The 18132-nt window shown below is 44.1% G+C and overlaps 1 protein-coding gene and 1 non-coding gene across 2 annotated transcripts in view; one reads left to right on the top strand and one right to left on the bottom strand.

The window, feature by feature from the left end:
• Positions 1 to 17793, top strand: part of CDS2 (CDP-diacylglycerol synthase 2) — a 59862-nt gene extending 42069 nt beyond the window's left edge. Inside the window, exons 2-13 of the mRNA XM_057528977.1 lie at positions 1777 to 1913; positions 3201 to 3297; positions 4054 to 4151; positions 6224 to 6363; positions 8056 to 8114; positions 8733 to 8815; positions 11060 to 11147; positions 11653 to 11721; positions 12610 to 12762; positions 14263 to 14382; positions 14824 to 14927; positions 15186 to 17793. Of these exons, the coding sequence (XP_057384960.1) occupies positions 1777 to 1913; positions 3201 to 3297; positions 4054 to 4151; positions 6224 to 6363; positions 8056 to 8114; positions 8733 to 8815; positions 11060 to 11147; positions 11653 to 11721; positions 12610 to 12762; positions 14263 to 14382; positions 14824 to 14927; positions 15186 to 15318 (1281 nt within the window). The 3' untranslated portion in view covers positions 15319 to 17793. The remainder of the gene's footprint in view (positions 1 to 1776; positions 1914 to 3200; positions 3298 to 4053; positions 4152 to 6223; positions 6364 to 8055; positions 8115 to 8732; positions 8816 to 11059; positions 11148 to 11652; positions 11722 to 12609; positions 12763 to 14262; positions 14383 to 14823; positions 14928 to 15185) is intronic.
• TRNAE-CUC (transfer RNA glutamic acid (anticodon CUC)) lies at positions 4762 to 4834 on the bottom strand. The gene has a single exon. It is a non-coding gene; the product is annotated as a tRNA-Glu (tRNA).
• Positions 17794 to 18132: the final 339 nt, after the last annotated feature.

The raw sequence follows: 18132 nt of genomic DNA, 5'->3' as shown, positions 1-18132 counted from the left end.
CTGACCCCATCATCGGAAGTTGTGGCTTTTCCCCTCAGATCCTACGGATGAGGCCACCTCCATAAGTTCTTTTTTTTTTTTTTAATTGAAGTATAGTTGATTTACAGTGTTGTGTTAATTTCTGCTGTACAGCAAAGTGCCTCCATAAGTTCTTTACCAAAGCCTGCTGTCTCTGTATCAGCAGTTCTGCAGTAGTTAAAGCCTCTGTTTTGTGGTGTTATCAGTTGTAAGTTAATTTAGAAACAGCTGTCTCTATGAGGGCAGGGGCAGCTTTACCACACCTGGAATTAATTCCTCTCTTCCTCTCACCATCCTTCCATATATTTGTAAGTATTTTATGTAAGTATCTGTGTGCCAGACATGAGGATATCCTGAGAAAAAGGTGTTATAATCCTTGTCTTTAGGGACCTTATGGTCAGTTGGGGCAGAAGACAATTATAAAATCTCCCACCAAGTCCCCGTTGTGGCCAGTGCTGAGTGAGAGGGAGAAGGTCTGATTGTAGGAGAGGGAAGGACTGAGGTAGGGCGTGGGGGTTAGAGAAGGCTGGAGGAACAGGTTAGTGACACAGAGTACTTAAATCTGGAACATATTAAAAAAAACTCCTACAAATCAATAAAAAGGAAAGCAAGAAAACTCAGTAGAAAACTGGCCAATGACCTGACAGACACTTCACAGAAGACGATATCCAAATGGCCAAGAAACATGTGAAAGGATCCTCAGTTTCATATATTTATTAGTCATCAGGGAAATTCAAATTGTCCAATTTGAAGAAAGATATAACTTTTTTTGTTTGCACATGTATGTAATGAAATCTTTGACACTGGTGAAACATCCTTTTGCCATTTTCAGTTTACTTTATTCTGAATCTCTTACTGAAGAATAAAATGGATTCCGAGATGCTTAAATAAAAGGAAATCTAGTGGGATGAACACACTGAAGTCAGAGACCTGGTTAGTAGGAGATTTGGGGCCAGCCATCGAATTTCTGTTTCTTCATTTGTAAACAGGGATCTTTCTGTCTTCCTTCCTTTCCTCCCAGGGCTGCTCAGATGTTCACAGGTGTGGGAGATGCTCTCAAAACTGTGGAGGGCTATTCAAATACTATGTAGTATTGTTACTCTGATTCCAAGTGATTTGATTTCTCCTGCACCTCTTCTCACAGCAGCTATTCTAAATTCTCCTAAGAAATAAAAGCTCTGAGTAGAAGGATGGTCCCTAGGATGCAGAGCAGCCTGCTCCATGGTACTTTGGATGGAGAACCTGTTGTTGGCATGGCTCTGGTCCCTCCACACAGGCTGGGGAGCAGGGTGAGTTCCTGCGAGCATTTCCTTATGTGGCTGGGGCCTGGTGGCAACTCTGCGAGTGACATCAAAGTGTCTGCTGATGCCCAGGCCTGGTGGCAGGGAGAGGGCAGTGGTGCACACCAGTCCTGGTGAAGCAGTGACTCGAGTTAGTGGTCCCATAGGGCTTCCACACTGAGTGGGGCTAGCCTCCTTATGGGGTGTTCTTGTGAAGTCTGGAAGTAACACTGTGGACTTTGGGGAGCCCTGTTGAGGGGGGCAATAGCCTGAATACCCGGCTTTCCCTGAGAGAGCCCAGCCTGTCTTGGTGGTTCTGAGAGTCCATAGCTTGTGGCAGAGCAGGGGCTGCTCCCTGTGTGACTTAGGTGTTGATGGAGAGGGGTTTTCAAAGGTGGATGGGTCTTTTTGGATGTGTACACCCAGTATCCTACTCAGCTCTTGTGACCTTTTCCTCTTCTGTTTTTCTGCTATGTAGGAGTCGGAGGCAGAAGCAAAGGCAGATGGAGAGACTGCATCGGACAGTGAGAGCCGAGTGGAAGCTGTCACCCTACCAACCTCTGTAGACGATACCCCAGAGGTCCTCAACAGGGCCCTTTCCAACTTGTCTTCAAGGTAGCTTGGCTTAATGATGCAACTGCTTGCTGGGGGCTTGCACTGTCTCCAAGTGCCATGGAAGACCCGAAGCCCTTAGAGAGCCCACAGTCTTGTAGCAGGAGCCCACATCTTATTAGAGTGTGAGGTGCAGGCCTGCCCACTTTCATTGGCCACAGTCTCCCCTGCCTTTGCCTAGGGCTGCATTGAGTGTCATCTAGTGCTTAACAGTGACTACGAGTGCCGCCTGGGTGGATCTGGCCTTGAAGGGTGCTCTAGGCTGTCTGGGAGGTGCTGTCCAAGGAGGAGGAACGTGTGGATATGGGGGTGGTCACTGACACAGCACATGAAGATGAATGATCCTTGGGGTTTGTGACTAATGGGCAGCTTGCTTTACACTGAGGAGCCCAAGTTTCTAGTTAAGAGTTCAGTCTTCCCTCTCTCACACACATACATTGTGGACATTCCTTGAATTTTCCTATAAGAATTGAGAAACATCTCAACTTGGGTGAATTCAGGGTTAAAATTTTGTTCCCTTGAGATTCTGGTCCTTCCGATACCAGCTGCGTGGGCAGATTAAAAAGGCAAACTATAAGACCCCAAAACATTATCTGAGAGTGTTCTTGGGCATGCCTCCCACACATTTGTCCCTTTGAAAGGCTGTATTGTGCAGTGGTTAAGGGCATGGGTTCTGGAGCCAGACAGACTCCCAGGATTCAAATCTCAGCTTAAGCACTTCACAGGTGTATGAACTGTGCGTTCCTTTCTTCATCTGTTGTAAAAGCTAGTAGTGTTGAGGGTTGAATCAATTAATACATGTAAAGTCCTTATAGAAGTGCCAGGTACATACGTATGATAGCTATTATTACCACTGTGTTTGATACTGTTATCACCATAGCGATGCAGGGTCAGAGCAATTTAGGATTCTGCTGCAGGAAAAATGTTCATAGTTTTTTCCTCAGATAGAGAAGCCCATAGAAGCCACCCAAGTAGATACAGAAGTAGAGGGCATTGTTCCCTTGGGTCTTTTGCCTGATTCCTTTGTTAAGACACAAGCTGGGTGTGTTTTTCTGTGGACCTTGGAGCACTTGCTGAGTTTAGCGTGGATGATGTGATGGCTCTGGCGGCCCTGCTGCTCCCAGCATGTGGCTGCTGGGCTACTGCCTCTGTCAAGGTGAAGGACATACTCCTGGAAAGGATTGACCTCAGGGCCCTTTCAACCCAGGAAGAACCATCCCCCTTGGGTTTGTGCCTCAGTTCTTTCTGGGCTCCTGACATGTTTTCTCCTTCCCCTCCTCTCTAACTTAGATGGAAGAACTGGTGGGTGAGAGGCATCTTGACTTTGGCCATGATTGCATTTTTCTTCATCATCATTTACCTGGGACCAATGGTTTTAATGATGATTGTAAGTGCCATTTATATGCTGTTTTATAGTTTTGCCTTCACTTTTCCCTGCAGGACTGGTCATTTTATGTGCCAGGTGTTGGGTTGGTTCTGGGAATCACTTGGGGTCCAGGCTCTTCAGACCACATCTGCCTTAGAATAGCTGTGATTTCTCACCTTCCAGCAGCCAACTGGAGGGCCATTTGTGTGTGAATTAAAGATCACTTTAAAATTTGATTTTATTACTTCAGCTCTTTGATCAAACTGGGACCCTGGCTACGATTCTGTGTGACTCTTGGTTTTGTTTCTTGTTTTCCTGGATCCTCCCTCCTAGGTTTAGGACTTTTTTGTTAAGAAATCCCAGTCCACAGTACTTTGCTGTTAGTCTTCCCACTGTCATGGACAGGGTCAAATGACTAACAGATGAGTGCTGAGCAGAGACGTTGGGACTTTTCAAGTATGTATTTCTATTCAAAGTCAAGAATGGAAGATATTGAGTCCCGAGGAGGGGGATGTTCTACAATAAAAAGTTAATTGAAGTTTCAGAAGCATATATTTATTGTGAGAAATTGCATCTACTCTGTGTGACTTAAAGGGCCTCACTGCCCTGTGGGGTGGTGTGAGAGAGAAAGGAGGAGAGCAGAATCACTGAAGGACTGACATTGTTCTTAAATATAGTGTTTTTTTTTTTGAAGGCCCTGGACCTGTTGGTTTCTGTTTCCAAAGATCATAAGAATTGGGGAGTTGACAAGTGTTCTAATTCTTTTGTGTCCTACAGGTGATGTGTGTTCAGATTAAGTGTTTCCATGAGATTATCACTATTGGCTACAATGTCTACCACTCCTATGACCTGCCCTGGTTCAGAACCCTCAGCTGGTAAGCTCTTTAGCCCCACAGAAACCCTTAACAGATTTGGACGAGTGTTTTGTGGTAGGTATTTACAGTCATGGTGGGAGGGAGGCCGTGATGGCCATGGACCTTCACAGTGCCTTTGAGACCCAAGTATTGCATAGGCCGGACTGTATGGTTGGCCTGTGAGGAGTGTTTGAGTAGTTACCCGGAGTCTGGACTCTTCCTCAGAAGAAACCAGACCAGCTGCATCTGTGACCGTGTTTGCATCAGTATTTGGATTCCTTAGACTCTGCACAATGGCCCCCCTTTTCTAGATCAGTACGTTTTTCATGCTCTAGTATCTCAGCATCCCACAAGAGTCATCTGGGAGTTGTCAGTGCTGGTGTTGCTGTCTCTGGAACTTGACTTCCTCACCCTTAAAACAGATGGTTGAAACCTAGTCAGTGCTTTTCAAACTGTGGTTTTGGAGCCCTAGTTCCTCGGAGGCTCCTTGGGTGCCAGTGGGCAGGAGTGAGACTGAGTGCAGGGCATCTGGGCTCCTCAGAGGAACTCTGCTTTCTCCTCCTAGGAAGGGGCTTGGCGCTGTTTTTTTTTTTTTCTTTTTGGCCACGCCACGCTACATGCAAGATCTTAGTTCCCTGACCAGGGATTGAACCTGGGCCCTCGGCAGTGAGAGCACAGAGTCCTAACCGCTGGACCACCAGGGAATTCTGGGCTTGGCTATCTTGAAGCAAAAACAGGATCAAAACCTATAGTGCAGATGATGTCCGAGACCCCTTCCTGATCTGAAACTCGCTGCTGTATTGACCACACTCTTCTCAGGTGGTGACATGTGAGCAGAGCACTGCGTAGCCCTGAGAAGACTTGGGGCAAATACAGACTCTTCTCACCCTGCTGTGCTGGATCTCTGGCATTGATTTCATTACTTACCAGGCCAGAGAGTAGTGTTTTGGGCCCCGGCAACTTGGTTATGGCCAAGGGAGTTGATGTGCTCGGACTTGGCCTGGACACATACTTCTGAGAGACGCTTCCTCGGCATCCAGCAGCACAAGCTGCCTCGCAGTCTCCACAGGGCCTGTGCTTGCCACCTGGGTTAAGATGTAGGTCTCTCTTGTGGGTCTTCTATAGCTGGAAAGCAATGTTATGAATTTTGTTAACATACTCAGGGTGTCTGACCCCTGACTCTGGTCACTGTACCAAGGAAGTGTTTTTCACATAACAGAAAACAAACCCAGTATCGGAGTTCTTGAACTTCCACAATTTAAAAAAAAAAAAAGAAAAAATGGAAGAGAGAAGCTCTCCCCTCTTTCCTCTGTCTGGATCCTTGTTGAGTGTTTAGAGTGGGGCTGCTGGTTCCCGTACTCAGAAACACCAGTGAGGCCGCAAAGGTATATGAGCCATGTCTTCTCCCTCCGCAGAGCTCCTTCCAGTAGAGGAGAGAGGTTATAAACAAATGAAGAGTTAGTGCTAGTGAAAGGTTTGTGTGTCAAAGCCAGGCATCAGAGAGGAAGACAGTCTGAAGCATAATTAATTGCTTAGTGGAAGGAGCAAATAGTTTGTACTATAGAAATAAATGCAGGGGAGGCAGATATGTTAGGTCATGCAAGGTTTTATGAAGAAAATGGTATTTGAGCAACGAGTGATAAACTGGGTAAGCGAAGAACATATTCCAGGCAGAGAAAAGAAGGGAACCAAGCAGGTGGCAAAGCCAGAGAAGTCCATTTTGATAGGTGTGCAAGGTTTGTGTCAGGAAGAGTAGAAGTAAGACTGCGGAGGCAGGATGAGGTGCCTTTCAGAGGGTTGTCTTACGGTTTGAGTGTTAAGTTAGACCTGGTAATGCTACAGAAGGGGCAAAAACTTGAGTCCCAAGTTTATGATAAATGGAGAGTGAATGAAAGCCACAAATTTCTAGATAAACATCTCACCTGCAGTGTCACCAGAGAACAGGGAACGGTGGTCTGCTTGTCCTTGGGAGAGCTGCCCCCGGGGGTCTTGGGGGTCAGGTGGACCTCTGGTCCTCGAGGCTTTCTAACAGCCTCGCTTTAAAGGAGGGGCCACATGTGCTTCCCTTGGCAGTGACCTGTATTCTTTTACAGGTACTTTCTACTGTGTGTAAATTATTTCTTCTATGGCGAAACAGTGACAGATTACTTCTTCACTCTGGTCCAGAGAGAGGAACCTTTGCGGATTCTCAGTAAATACCACCGATTCATTTCCTTTACTCTCTATCTAACAGGTATGCGTCAAGCAGCTCACCAGTTGTTGTGTATGTCTTGTTTTTGCATGTCTGCTGAGTTGGGGCATTTCTTGGTTAATGTAAGCTTTTGATGACATTAACTCTGACCACTTAGGGGAGCAAAGCTAAGGGTTCTGCCTTACGTGAGCTGTAGCAGCTCTTTACTAAGAGAAATGAGACCAAGGGACTTGTGTGGTTGTGGAGGCTGAGTTTGTGCCACCTGTCCTTGTGTTCCAGCCTCTGTTGGAGGACTGCATAGCATGGTCGTGTCCTGACTGTCCTCTTGGCAGAGATTCTGCAGTGTGACTGAAACAAAAACCACCCAGGAACTTGTATATAAAAAGGGACATTGCATTGACATATACACTACTATATATAAAATAGATAACTAACAAGAACCTGCTGTATAGCACAGGGAACTCTATTCAGTACTCTGTAATGACCTATATGGGAATAGCATCTAAAAAAGAGTGGATATATGTATATGTATAACTGATTCACTTTGCTGTACAGCAGAAACTAACACACATTGTAAATCGACTATACTCCAATAAAAATTAATTTAAAAAAAAGGGACATTGCAGTGTATTAGAAATTTTATTGATTGGGTTTAAAAAGACCTGTGACTTCAAAGGAGCCAGGAGCTTACTCTTTGAATCTCAGTTAGCTCTTCTGTAATCTAAAGCTAAAACAGGAGCATTACTGTGAGGATTTGATCAGATACATTGCAACTTGACAAACAGTGAAGTGCTCTGTCAATCTAAACTCAGTTAAGACTGTACAGTAATGCTAGTAATGCGTTCTTCATAGTTACCCTCAAAGCCAGTTTGAGGCATATGAGAAATTTGTTCTGACCTAATAAGTTTCAGTCTTACCTGTTGTTCATCAGCTTGATAGCAATACTTGGCTCTGTGAATGACACCTGGCTATTAAAATATGAAGTCCACTTCTGAGAGGTCTGCTATGTTGAGGATAGAGAGCATGCCTCAGAGCCTGGGAGCAGCCCCACAAAGGGAGGCCAGGGGTCTTGAATAGTGATGTGCTCTCTTCTGGGCAGGGCTGCTTTTGAGGGACCCAGCACACTTATGGGTAAAATCCCTTTTCTTCCTGGAGAGTTTGGTCATATGGGTCAGTAGGAGAGAGATGCAAGAATGGCCTTGGCCCCGTACCAGGTGGATCCCCCTTCTGCTTTTTCTTCAGGACAGAGATTGGCAAACTTTTTCTTAAAAGGTCCAGATAATAAATATTATAGGCTTTGGGGGCCATAGGGTCTCTGTTGCAGCTCCTCAGTTCTGCCATTGTAGCACAAAAGGAACCCTGGACAATATGTAAACAAATAGGTATGGTTGTGTTCTAATAAAAGTTTGTTTATAAAAACAGGCAGCTGGCCTGACTGTTGTCGGCCCCTGCTCTAGGATCAAAACATTTCTATCTGGTGAACAGTGTCCTAAGTTGAGTGTAGTCTGCAAGATTTTAAAATATTGCCTTCCTTTAATTGTCTTGAAGGAGTCATTTTTTCCTTCTGACTGCTTATCTGGTTTTATTCCCTTGGGCTATGAATTTGTGCCCTGGTTAACTGCTGCTAGGAAATTCGCAAAGGACTGCTTAACACAGCTAAAGGAAATGACTAGGACAAAGATAAATGCAGAATGTGATTCATTTTGCCCTTTCTCCTCCTCTTCCTCAAACTAGGATTCTGCATGTTTGTGCTGAGTCTGGTCAAGAAGCATTATCGACTGCAGTTCTACATGGTAAGGGAAATATGTGCATCAGTGTCAAAATTCTTGGCATAAGTGATATTCTGTGGAAACTCCACAGGCCTCTCATCCCTTCTGTGATAAATCAAAACCCTGGAATGCAGTCTGTTCTTATGCATCTAGAACCTAGAGGATGAAGGAGGCATCCCCAGTGAAGTTTGGTGGCTCTTTATCCCCCTAGACCCAATCACTGTTATGTAATTTACACCCTAAGTAGTCTTTGCCCTCTGGACCTGAGGGTGGCCTCCAGGTAAGGCTCAAGGTGAAGCTTTAGGCATTGCCCATAGATATCTTGCCTACTATATCACTCCCTCAACCTAAAAACATCCCCTCTCTGAATGTCCTAAGCACTCAATAAATACTTACTAAGAAAATGAGAAATACCCAGGCTTTTGGAGCATAGAAGGACTAACTGGTGGGCCATATGGGCCCTCCTTTTGATGGCAACCGTAGCTGGGGAACATAGTTCTTCCCAGAGGCCTGTTCTATACCTTTTCACTTCCTGTTAGACAGGTACAGAAGCAGATATCTTTCCTACCTGTTTCTAAGCAATTTTCTATAAAGTTTATAGAAAAGGTAAAGGTAAAGTTTATCCTTTATCTTCTTTTGCAGTTTGGCTGGACCCATGTAACATTACTGATTGTTGTAACCCAGTCACATCTTGTTATCCACAACCTGTTTGAAGGAATGATCTGGTGAGTGATGTTGGGGGGATTTTTCCTTTTATTTTGTAGGTGTTCTCGTATAGGTGGGCTGAGAAACCCTGATTAACTGTCTAAGCCAGAGGTTCTCACCTGAGCTACATCAGAATCCCCTGCAGGCCTAGTTGCAACACAGGTTGCTGGGCCCCCCCACTCCTGAGTTTCTGCTTCAGTAGCTATGGGGTGGGGCCTGAGAACTTGAATTTCTAGTACATTCCCAGGTGATGCTGATCCTGCTGGTTGGGACCTACACTTTGAGAACCACGGTTCTAGACTAACAGGTGTAGAGATATTTAAAGAATCAAAGACAATGAAACTATATGGCAACAAATTTGAAAATCTAGAAGAAAAAATCATGATTTCCTGACAAGAGGTCACCGAGTAAAAATCACGAAGAAGAAAACTTGAATAGATCAGTAACTATAAAAGAACTTTGAAAATTGCATAAGAATCCACACCTAGAAAAAATGACCAATGATAGCAGCTGAGTTTTATCCACCCCTTAATATTAAAACTGATAAAAGCATAGGGAGGGAGAAACAAGAATGATAAACTGATTTCTTTTATGATTATAGATATACTAAATAAACTATTAGCGAGTGGAATCTGGCAGTGTGTCAAAAGAATGATATACTTAGATTTTATTCCGCAAATGCAATGGTTTCAGCAGGAAATCTATCACCATTGATAGAAATCAGTAGGCTGACTGAAGAAGCTATGCTTTTAGTGAAAATGTGAAGGCATATCCTTGTGTATATGAGGTGCTAAAGTACTGTGATTAAGATCCCAAACTGTGGGCTTCCCTGGTGGTGCAGTGGTTAAGAATCCGCCTGCCAATGCAGGGGTCACGGGTTCGAGCCCTGGTCTGGGAAGATCCCACATGCCGCGGAGCAGCTGGGCCCATGAGCCACAACTACTGAGCCTGCGCGTCTGGGGCCTGTGCTCCGCAACAAGAGAGGTCACGATAATGAGAGGCCCGCGCACCGCGATGAAGAGTGGCCCCCGCTTGCTGCAACTAGAGAAAGCCCTCGCACAGAAATGAAGACCCAACACAGCCAAAAAAAAAAAAAAGATCCCAAACTGTGCCTCTGTTTCCTGTTCTCAGGGTGAAGGCACAGTAATACCCACTGCCTGAGGAATAAATTAGTAAAAATATGTAAAGTGCTTAGAACAGGGACTAGCTCATCTAAATGTTCCCCTTAGGGCATTATTATGTTTAAAATAATGATAATGGCCTGAGGAGATGTACTCTCCCTCTCTTTCGGAGTTTTGTTAAGTAATTCTAAAGAGGGGCTCATGCTAAGTTCTCATGTTTAGGGCTAGACATACCACTTGGTTCTAGAGTGAATCATATTAAAATCTCTAATTACTGGTTTTTAGACTGAACCTTCAAGACTTAATTATAGGTGCAGAGCAGAGAATGTTGCTAGAAGCCTCAACAAAGTAAATACTATGGGTGGTTGGGTGGATACAGGTGCTCTAAATCCCTACCTTAACAAGCAGGAAGTCAGAAAATATTGCCTGTAGTTGAGGGGCTAGGATTTATATATGTTATGTTAAACTGTAATAGAGGAAATTTGAAAAAAGTGACTGTCAGAGAACAGAAAGTGAGAAGAGAGAGATGGTACAAGCTTGGAAACTGTCCCTTTTTTTTCGTGGTGGGGATGACCAGACCAGCAGAGGGAGGAGGCAGAGAAGAAATCTGGCTATATGTACTTGGTCTTGCTCTCAGTGTAGTCCTGGGGAAAAGTTGGGCTCACTAGAGCTAGTAATAAACAGTTAAAAAAAAAAAAAAAAGTAAATTATGAAATAGATAATAAATGTATTACTTAGGATTATGGAGGTAACTGCTAGAAGAAGAAAAGTCAGAAATGATTAAAAGTAGTTATTTTGGAGAATGGAGATAGGGATAGGGGAAACAGGCAACTTTTTATTTTTTCTTTTCTTTACACTTTAAATTTTTATATTACTTTATAATGAAAAAAGAACAAATGACATTTTATAGAATACCACCTCCATTTATTCAGTAGTCATTCAGTAAACATTTGAATGCTGCTATGTGCCGGGTACTAGGTATGGCTTATGTGGCATTTTATTTCTTTTAAACTTATTCCTTAATGGTTAATAAGTACTATATGGGTTATTGTGGTACTGAAATTTATGAATGGCATTGTTTTGTGGACTTCTGAGGTATTATCGTCTTGGTAGCATTGATTCTTACTTTGGTTTATTTCCTAGGTTCATTGTCCCCATTTCTTGTGTGATCTGTAATGACATCATGGCCTATATGTTTGGCTTCTTCTTTGGTCGGACCCCACTCATCAAGGTAAGTGGATCACCCTAACACGGACCTTCACCGTGAGGGGAGGGTGGTGCTTTCAATTATGAGTAGATCAGCTTAGGAGACAGAAGAGATCTAGCTGGTGTGTACATCTTTATGTCATCCTGATGAAAGGCTAGTAATAAATTAGCTTCAAGAGAAAAGCCAGAGGAAGACTTGACAACTACTCATAGGAAAAAAAAAGAGCTAATAGGGAAAATATTTTTATAGATGGCGTAGGCACACTTTTGTGGCTTTGATCTGAATTTGAGTGTTATCATTAGTTTGCTGTTTTATAATATAATTAAATTATTTGGCCAATTGAAACAGAAAGGAAACTGAGGGCTATCAGGCAGGGAACAAGGAAACCAAGTATGGGGTATTTTAGAAGGTGAGGGGTTTAATTGAATGAGTTTTTTTAATAGTAGAAAGACTTTTAACAGTTAATCATTATTCCCAAAGCTAGAGTTATCAAAATGCCTTTTTTTAAGAACTTGCTCTCTGTCCACAGCTGTCCCCGAAGAAGACCTGGGAAGGCTTCATTGGGGGCTGCTTTGCTACTGTGGTATTTGGCCTTCTGGTAGGTGGTGCTCCCAGCTGGGTGGGGGATGGGCAGAGGCCTCCCACCCACCTTCAAAGCCCATCCACGGCTAGTGAGCATGTCCCCCGAGGCCAAGGACTCTGTCCTGCTGAATGGCAACCTTTCCCTGTAGCGGGGCATGAACATGGCATGGGCAGTGCCAGCTGTCCTTTATCTGCCAGTCTTTAAGCAGTAGAGGAGTGGGGGCCGTGCACACCTTGTACTCCTCCCAGGCTGAGGCCTGGCAACACTCAGGAGATGGCATTCTTGTCCAGGCATTTGATATTTTGCCTGAGAGTAAGAGGTGAGGTGGGATATGCCATTCTAACCCAGATTTTCTCCTGTGGGTGTCTTGCCTGGAGAGGAATGATCTCCCAGCCCTTTCTAGAGCATCATTTGCTGCTTCTGACCCTCAGGCCAGTCTCTCCCCTTTTCAGAGTTGTCCAGCTGCCCTTCAGGGCTGACTCCCTACTTACTGCTCTTCAGCCTTCTCCCCTCCTGGTTGTCTCCTTCTCACTATACCGCTCCCCTCACCACCTGCCATTTTGAATTAAGGGATCCTGAGAAAAATGGACCATCGCTCCTCCAAATGGGATGAAACTTCTTGTAGTTCTTTGCCCAAATTCCCTCAGGTCTTTCCTGGGTTTATTCAGGGCCTGGTTGTTGGAGCAAGTACATTGAGGCCTCAGTGGGCCATCAGCCTCTTTTTCATTTTTTTTTTCCAGATACAGGTAAAATACACATATGGTGAAATATGAACCTATGATTTAGTGCATAGCTTGCACTTAGGGTGCTAGGCACTGTGAGGGACTTGGCTGAACCAGGTGCGTGCTGCCCAGGCAAGATGGCTGGAACTTGTCTCCTTTGTCTGTCTGTTCTCATCCTCAGCTGTCCTATGTGATGTCCGGGTACAGATGCTTTGTCTGTCCCGTGGAGTACAACAATGATACCAACAGCTTCACTGTGGACTGTGAGCCCTCGGACCTGTTTCGTCTGCAGGAGTACAACATTCCTGGGGTGATCCAGTCGGTCATTGGCTGGGTATGTGCCACTCACATGGGGCGAATGATCCTTGGCTGCATAGTGACTACAAAGAGAGAGCCCCCTCTCCACCACTGCCTTCCCTCAAAAACAGCTAGCTTCCTCCCTCCCCCAAGCTTGTAAGCCCCAGGTTGGAGAATTGCTCAAGTCAGTTCAGGGTGAGGACAGGAGGAGACATTTCCTCCCTCTTTAAATCATTAAGACCAGGGTTCTGAAAGTGTGCTTTTGGAAGGGGGTCTGTGCTTTTTCCTCTCAGGGGGTCTGTACTTTCTTCGTAACATAATGAATAAAGTTTCACTTTTTCACTTTGTCAACATTTGCCATGATGGTGCAAAAGCAGTGCTGGCACCTTAGCATGAGTGAAGGCAGTGGCACTAAACTGGACTGTCATTGAATTCATTATGCCACATACTCACAGGAAGACTCAGCCAGCTCACCTTAAGAGTGTCTTTGATGAAATAGTAAAATTATTAATTTTATTAAATCTTGACCCTTGAATACACACCTTTCTAATGCTCTGGTACCAAAATGGAAATTATACATAAAATGCTTCTGCTAAATGCTGCAGGACAGTGCTTACCTAAAGGAAGACTGCGTGTGCACCTGCTTGAGTTATGAGCTGAACTAGCGGCTTTTTTATGGGGACATAATTTTTACTTGAAAAGAACCAACAAACTAATTTTTCAGATTTGGATTTTTGGCAGACATTTTTCTTGAAAAGGAACAAAGTGAGTCTGTCACTTCAAGAAAACAACTGACAGTAGTTGTTACCAACGATAAAATTTGGCTTTCAAGTACAAATTAGAGTTTTGGAAAGTGTATACCTGCTACTGTAAGTTTGACAGCTTCTTAATACTTAAAGGCTTTTCTGAGGGATCTGTGGTGATTTTAACATATGACATTTTGACATTGTATGGCAAAATTTGTCTACATTTGAAAGATTTGTGTAACTCAGTGAACCAGTATTTTTGAAATGGCCAGTGCATGGTGTTACACAGTCATGCACAGGTAAACGATCCATTCAAAGTGCAAGATAGACCAATAGATTTTAATGTAAGACTACAAAACAGTCATTGGTAGGCTTTCAGATTCCACACTGCACCAAATTTTTAGAAAACTACCGCTTAAGTTCTGGTGTAGTATCAAGAGAATACCCATAATTATCTGAAAAGACGGTGCTAAAATACTCTTCCTTTTTTCAACAACGTATCCTTGTAGGGCTAGATTTTCTTCATACACTTCAACCAAAACATCATATTGCTGTAGACTGAATGCGTAATACCTTAATGTCCTCTATTAAGCCATATATTAGAGATTTACCAAAAACAAACAAAAACCCCCAAACCAGTCTTCTTCCTAAATTTTTTTGGGGTTGGGGGAGAGAAATAGTTTCATAAAGAGGTGGTTTTGTTGTTGTTGTTGTTTGTTTGTTTTTTAATGTTAACAAGTAATAAGCCTGGGCTTGCAGGCATCTTGACTGACTTCATTTATTCTTTTCAGAAAACAGTCCGGATGTACCCCTTCCAGATTCACAGCATTGCCCTCTCCACTTTTGCTTCACTCATTGGCCCCTTTGGAGGGTTCTTCGCTAGCGGATTCAAGCGAGCCTTTAAAATCAAAGTAGGAAAACCCTTTTCTGTTCCTCTCATTGTCTCCTAGCTGGGCCCCTTTTCACCCGTCTTCTGCCTTCCTCCTCCTGTCCCACCTCATCAGCCACCACCCCCTTCAAAATATCAAGCTATGAACCCTGATTATTAATGTGTGCTCTTCTTCACCCATGCATGGAATTTAAGTAGGTTAAAGGAAGATACATTGTTTCTAAGAAAATTCAGTGGTTGGATTTTCAGTATATTTGTTAATATATTCTTTCTTCAAAAGAAACATTTTGTAATTTAATAAGATTGTGTACTATTATAGCTTCAGCATTTGAATCAATACTTACTTTTCACTTTCTGTTGCCCTCAGCTATTCAGTACAGTAGCTGGACATTGAGGTGGGACCATAAGCCAGGCTTTGACTTGGCTGAGGCCAGGCTCATCAGTCCTTCCCCTCCTCTAACAGGACTTTGCCAATACCATTCCTGGCCATGGAGGCATCATGGATCGCTTTGACTGCCAGTATCTGATGGCCACCTTTGTCAATGTGTATATTGCCAGTTTTATCAGGTATAGTACCTTTCCATCTGAACCAAGTTAGTGGATTCGTAAGTGTGGTGAAATTCTAGAATTTTAGCTACTTCTCAGTTTGAATGAAAAAAACCAAATGTGAATGCAGTTTTCAGTTGCTATTAGTGATGGATTCCCTGAGGACCCCTACCCTCCATTAGCAGAGAATCCAGAGAGGGAACAGCTACTTGAATAATCAGGACCTCGAAGTTGCTTGGCCCCTGCTTTGCTCAGTGCTGTTTCTTCATCCTCTTCCAGGGGCCCTAATCCGAGTAAGCTGGTTCAGCAGTTCCTGACCTTGAGGCCAGATCAGCAGCTCCACATCTTCAACATGCTCAAGTCTCACCTGACTGACAAGGGGATGCTGACAGCTGCCACAGAGGACAAATAGGGACCACCCAGGGCCAGGAGAGCAGGAACAGGGCTGAGTGAGGGGCAGGGCTCCAGGGCAAGCCCAGCTGGACAAAGACAAGACTTCAACTCACTGTCTTTTTTTTTTTTTTTTTTTTTAAGTGTTTTTTATTTGTGGATTTAAAAAAAAAAATCTGTGTGTACAGTCTATGTGCTTATGATTTGGGTTGTAAGTAACCTACAGCTTTGAGTTGGAAAGAAGTCATGGGGGTAAAACCATTTGGGTTTTTAAAACCGAAGTTTTTAACAACCTGGAAGACAGTGTTGCCCAGCTCTGGAGCACCTACTTGGTGCTTCTAGCTCCCAAGCTGGAGCTTCCATATCTGGGCTTGATCAGAGTGGACATTCATCTGTGTTCATCCACTTTAGCCCCCACCGAGCTCTCTTTGTAGCTGACCCCCAGCAGGGAAGAGGTGCACAGCTTGGATGTCTTTACTACTGGAACACTTTCCCTGGGCTTCTCAGTAATCCCTGCCTTGGAGCTACAGGAGTGTTACCTCCTGAGGCTGAAGGGATGAAGACTTATTAATCAGATAAGCATTCTGTTCACAAATCCTGTGGAGTATGAGCTCTGCTTTATGATATGGGTTCACCTCGCTTCATCACAGACTGAAAGAAGGTTTCAGTTTTTATTTTTTTCAGAAAGCATGAAAAATTATAATAGTCTGGAGAAAAGCCACACTGTACTATTTCAAGTGTATGCAGTAGGATATACTGTAATTGGGCCTTTTCCCACAGGGTTTAGGCTCAAGTGGCTCCTATAGGGCAGTCGGCTAACTGGGTCTTTTCAGGGATGATGTCGTTCACGTTTGTGCTGTAGACTTGTTGCTGCTGAATCCTTTCTGGGGGCTTCCCCATTTGGCAGGGAGCAGAGGGCTTCTCTTTCACATGCCCATGCCCTTGGCCTTGCTGACCACCCACGTAGCTGCTGTGTTGTGTGTGTGTGTGTGTGTGTGTATGTGTGTGTGTATATTATATATATAATATATATATATGTATAACTCTTAAGGCAAGTGTGTATCTGTGTGTGTTTTAAAAATCACTTATTTCTTACAGTGATTTCAGTTGTACCATGACTTCTTCACTGAAACCACAAAGTCCTGCTTACAACTCTGCATAACCCAACCCAATTAGGTTTGAAGCTTCTGAAGATTAAATGCACACTTGTTGTATAATGTGACCAGTTTAAATGTAGTTTGTATTTTACAGGGGGACCTTTTTTCTTTTCAACTGTGACTTATTTATTGTTTCCTTTTAATTAGAGGAGTGAGGTAGACTTTTGGAATATACGTTCTTTGTCAGGACAATAAGCAAGGGGGTACAGGAGAGAGAGCTTGGTGGCCAAGTGTGTTCCATTATTCTGTGCCATATTGGTTCTCATTGCCAAATGGGGGTGTAACAGCTTGCTTCAGCACCTTGGGCTGGTGCTGCTTTGCTCTATTTCTGTTTATCTCAGCCTCACTGCATCCGTGGATGCTCACAGCCAACCCAGATCACAAGCGTCCAGCACGGGCCAGACCCCTCTTGATGTCTCAGCTCACAGTCGCTGTGTGACCTTCCACGTGCAACAGCTTCCTTCTTCTGAACTTTTATTTCCAGTTCAGTACATGGCTTTTCTTTTTCAGCTCCAAGGCCCCCTTAAAAACAAAATGTGTTTTTGCGTGGGGTTTTAGTGCTGGCTGTATGACGCTAGGTAGGACAGACACATTACTCTGTGGGTCCTCATTTTCTGAGCTGTCTTCTAATTCCCATATTCCATCATTCTGGCTGAACAAGTACATGTACCAGAGGCTGCTGCAGGTATTGAGTCATGTCCTGGGCACCCAAAAAGCAAGTACTTACAGGCCTTTTCTAAATGCTTGTCCTTAAAATGCTTGTCCTCAGCAATAAGTCTTAAAGAGTGGAGGTGATTAGTAACGAATCTAGTCTTCTGATTGCAGAATGAACTTGGTTCCCCAAACCAGAGATGAAATGGCGTCACATTTGTCTCATGGTACCCCACTGTGGGCAGATGGTGGGTCCTTGGGAGCAGGGAGTCTCAGCTGGGACCCGGCAGCAGAGAGCCACCTTTGAATAGGTCTTCCTTTGGGATCAGGGAGCCTGGCACATTTCTGTGGACGTGGCTGCTGGTGGGGGTCCTGGGAAACGGCAGCTGGAAGCTCAACAGAGCTGCCATCAAGAAAGCCCGAGGGTCAGCGGGATTTTGTTTTCTTTTGATTCCCTGCCTGCTTTCTGGTGAAATAGGGGAATTTCGTAGTCAGTAGCCAGGAGACTGATGCCACCTTGTGTCTATATAGCACATTGTTTTTCTTTCTCCCATTTATTGAAAATCTTTCACCAAACAGACAAGTTTCCAGAGACTTATAACACACAGCTGTGCAGATCTTAATGAGTGGCATAACTTGCTTCAGATCCATTTTTTTTGTGAGAAATAAAATGTGACAAATTGTGTGCCCTCCCTTGTCATGGATTCAGTTTCTAACTCCCATGCATGGTTTTAATGTTTCCCATTTGATTTTGTGTTCATACATATTGTGCAGTCCTGATTTAGAGATTTTTGTTTTGTTTTCCAATTTGAATCCTGTACATTCTCACAGCGGCCTTCTGAGGTACCTCAGGTGAGAGGCATGAGCCCTTTGCTGATGAGGAAGCCGAGGGCCAGGGGGGCGCGTCCCCAGGGTCACATGGTGGTTGTGCTCACCAGCAGGACAAGGACTTATCATCCCCGGGCCTCCTCACCTTTGGGAACGTGCAGTATTCCTTCCGGCAAGCTCAGGAGGGCCGACCTGTGTGC

Source organism: Balaenoptera acutorostrata, chromosome 15 (assembly GCF_949987535.1).
Source record: "Balaenoptera acutorostrata chromosome 15, mBalAcu1.1, whole genome shotgun sequence".
Taxonomy (NCBI): domain Eukaryota; kingdom Metazoa; phylum Chordata; class Mammalia; order Artiodactyla; family Balaenopteridae; genus Balaenoptera; species Balaenoptera acutorostrata.
Note: the sequence above shows the minus strand (reverse complement) of the source record. Positions and strands in the feature narration are given on the sequence as shown.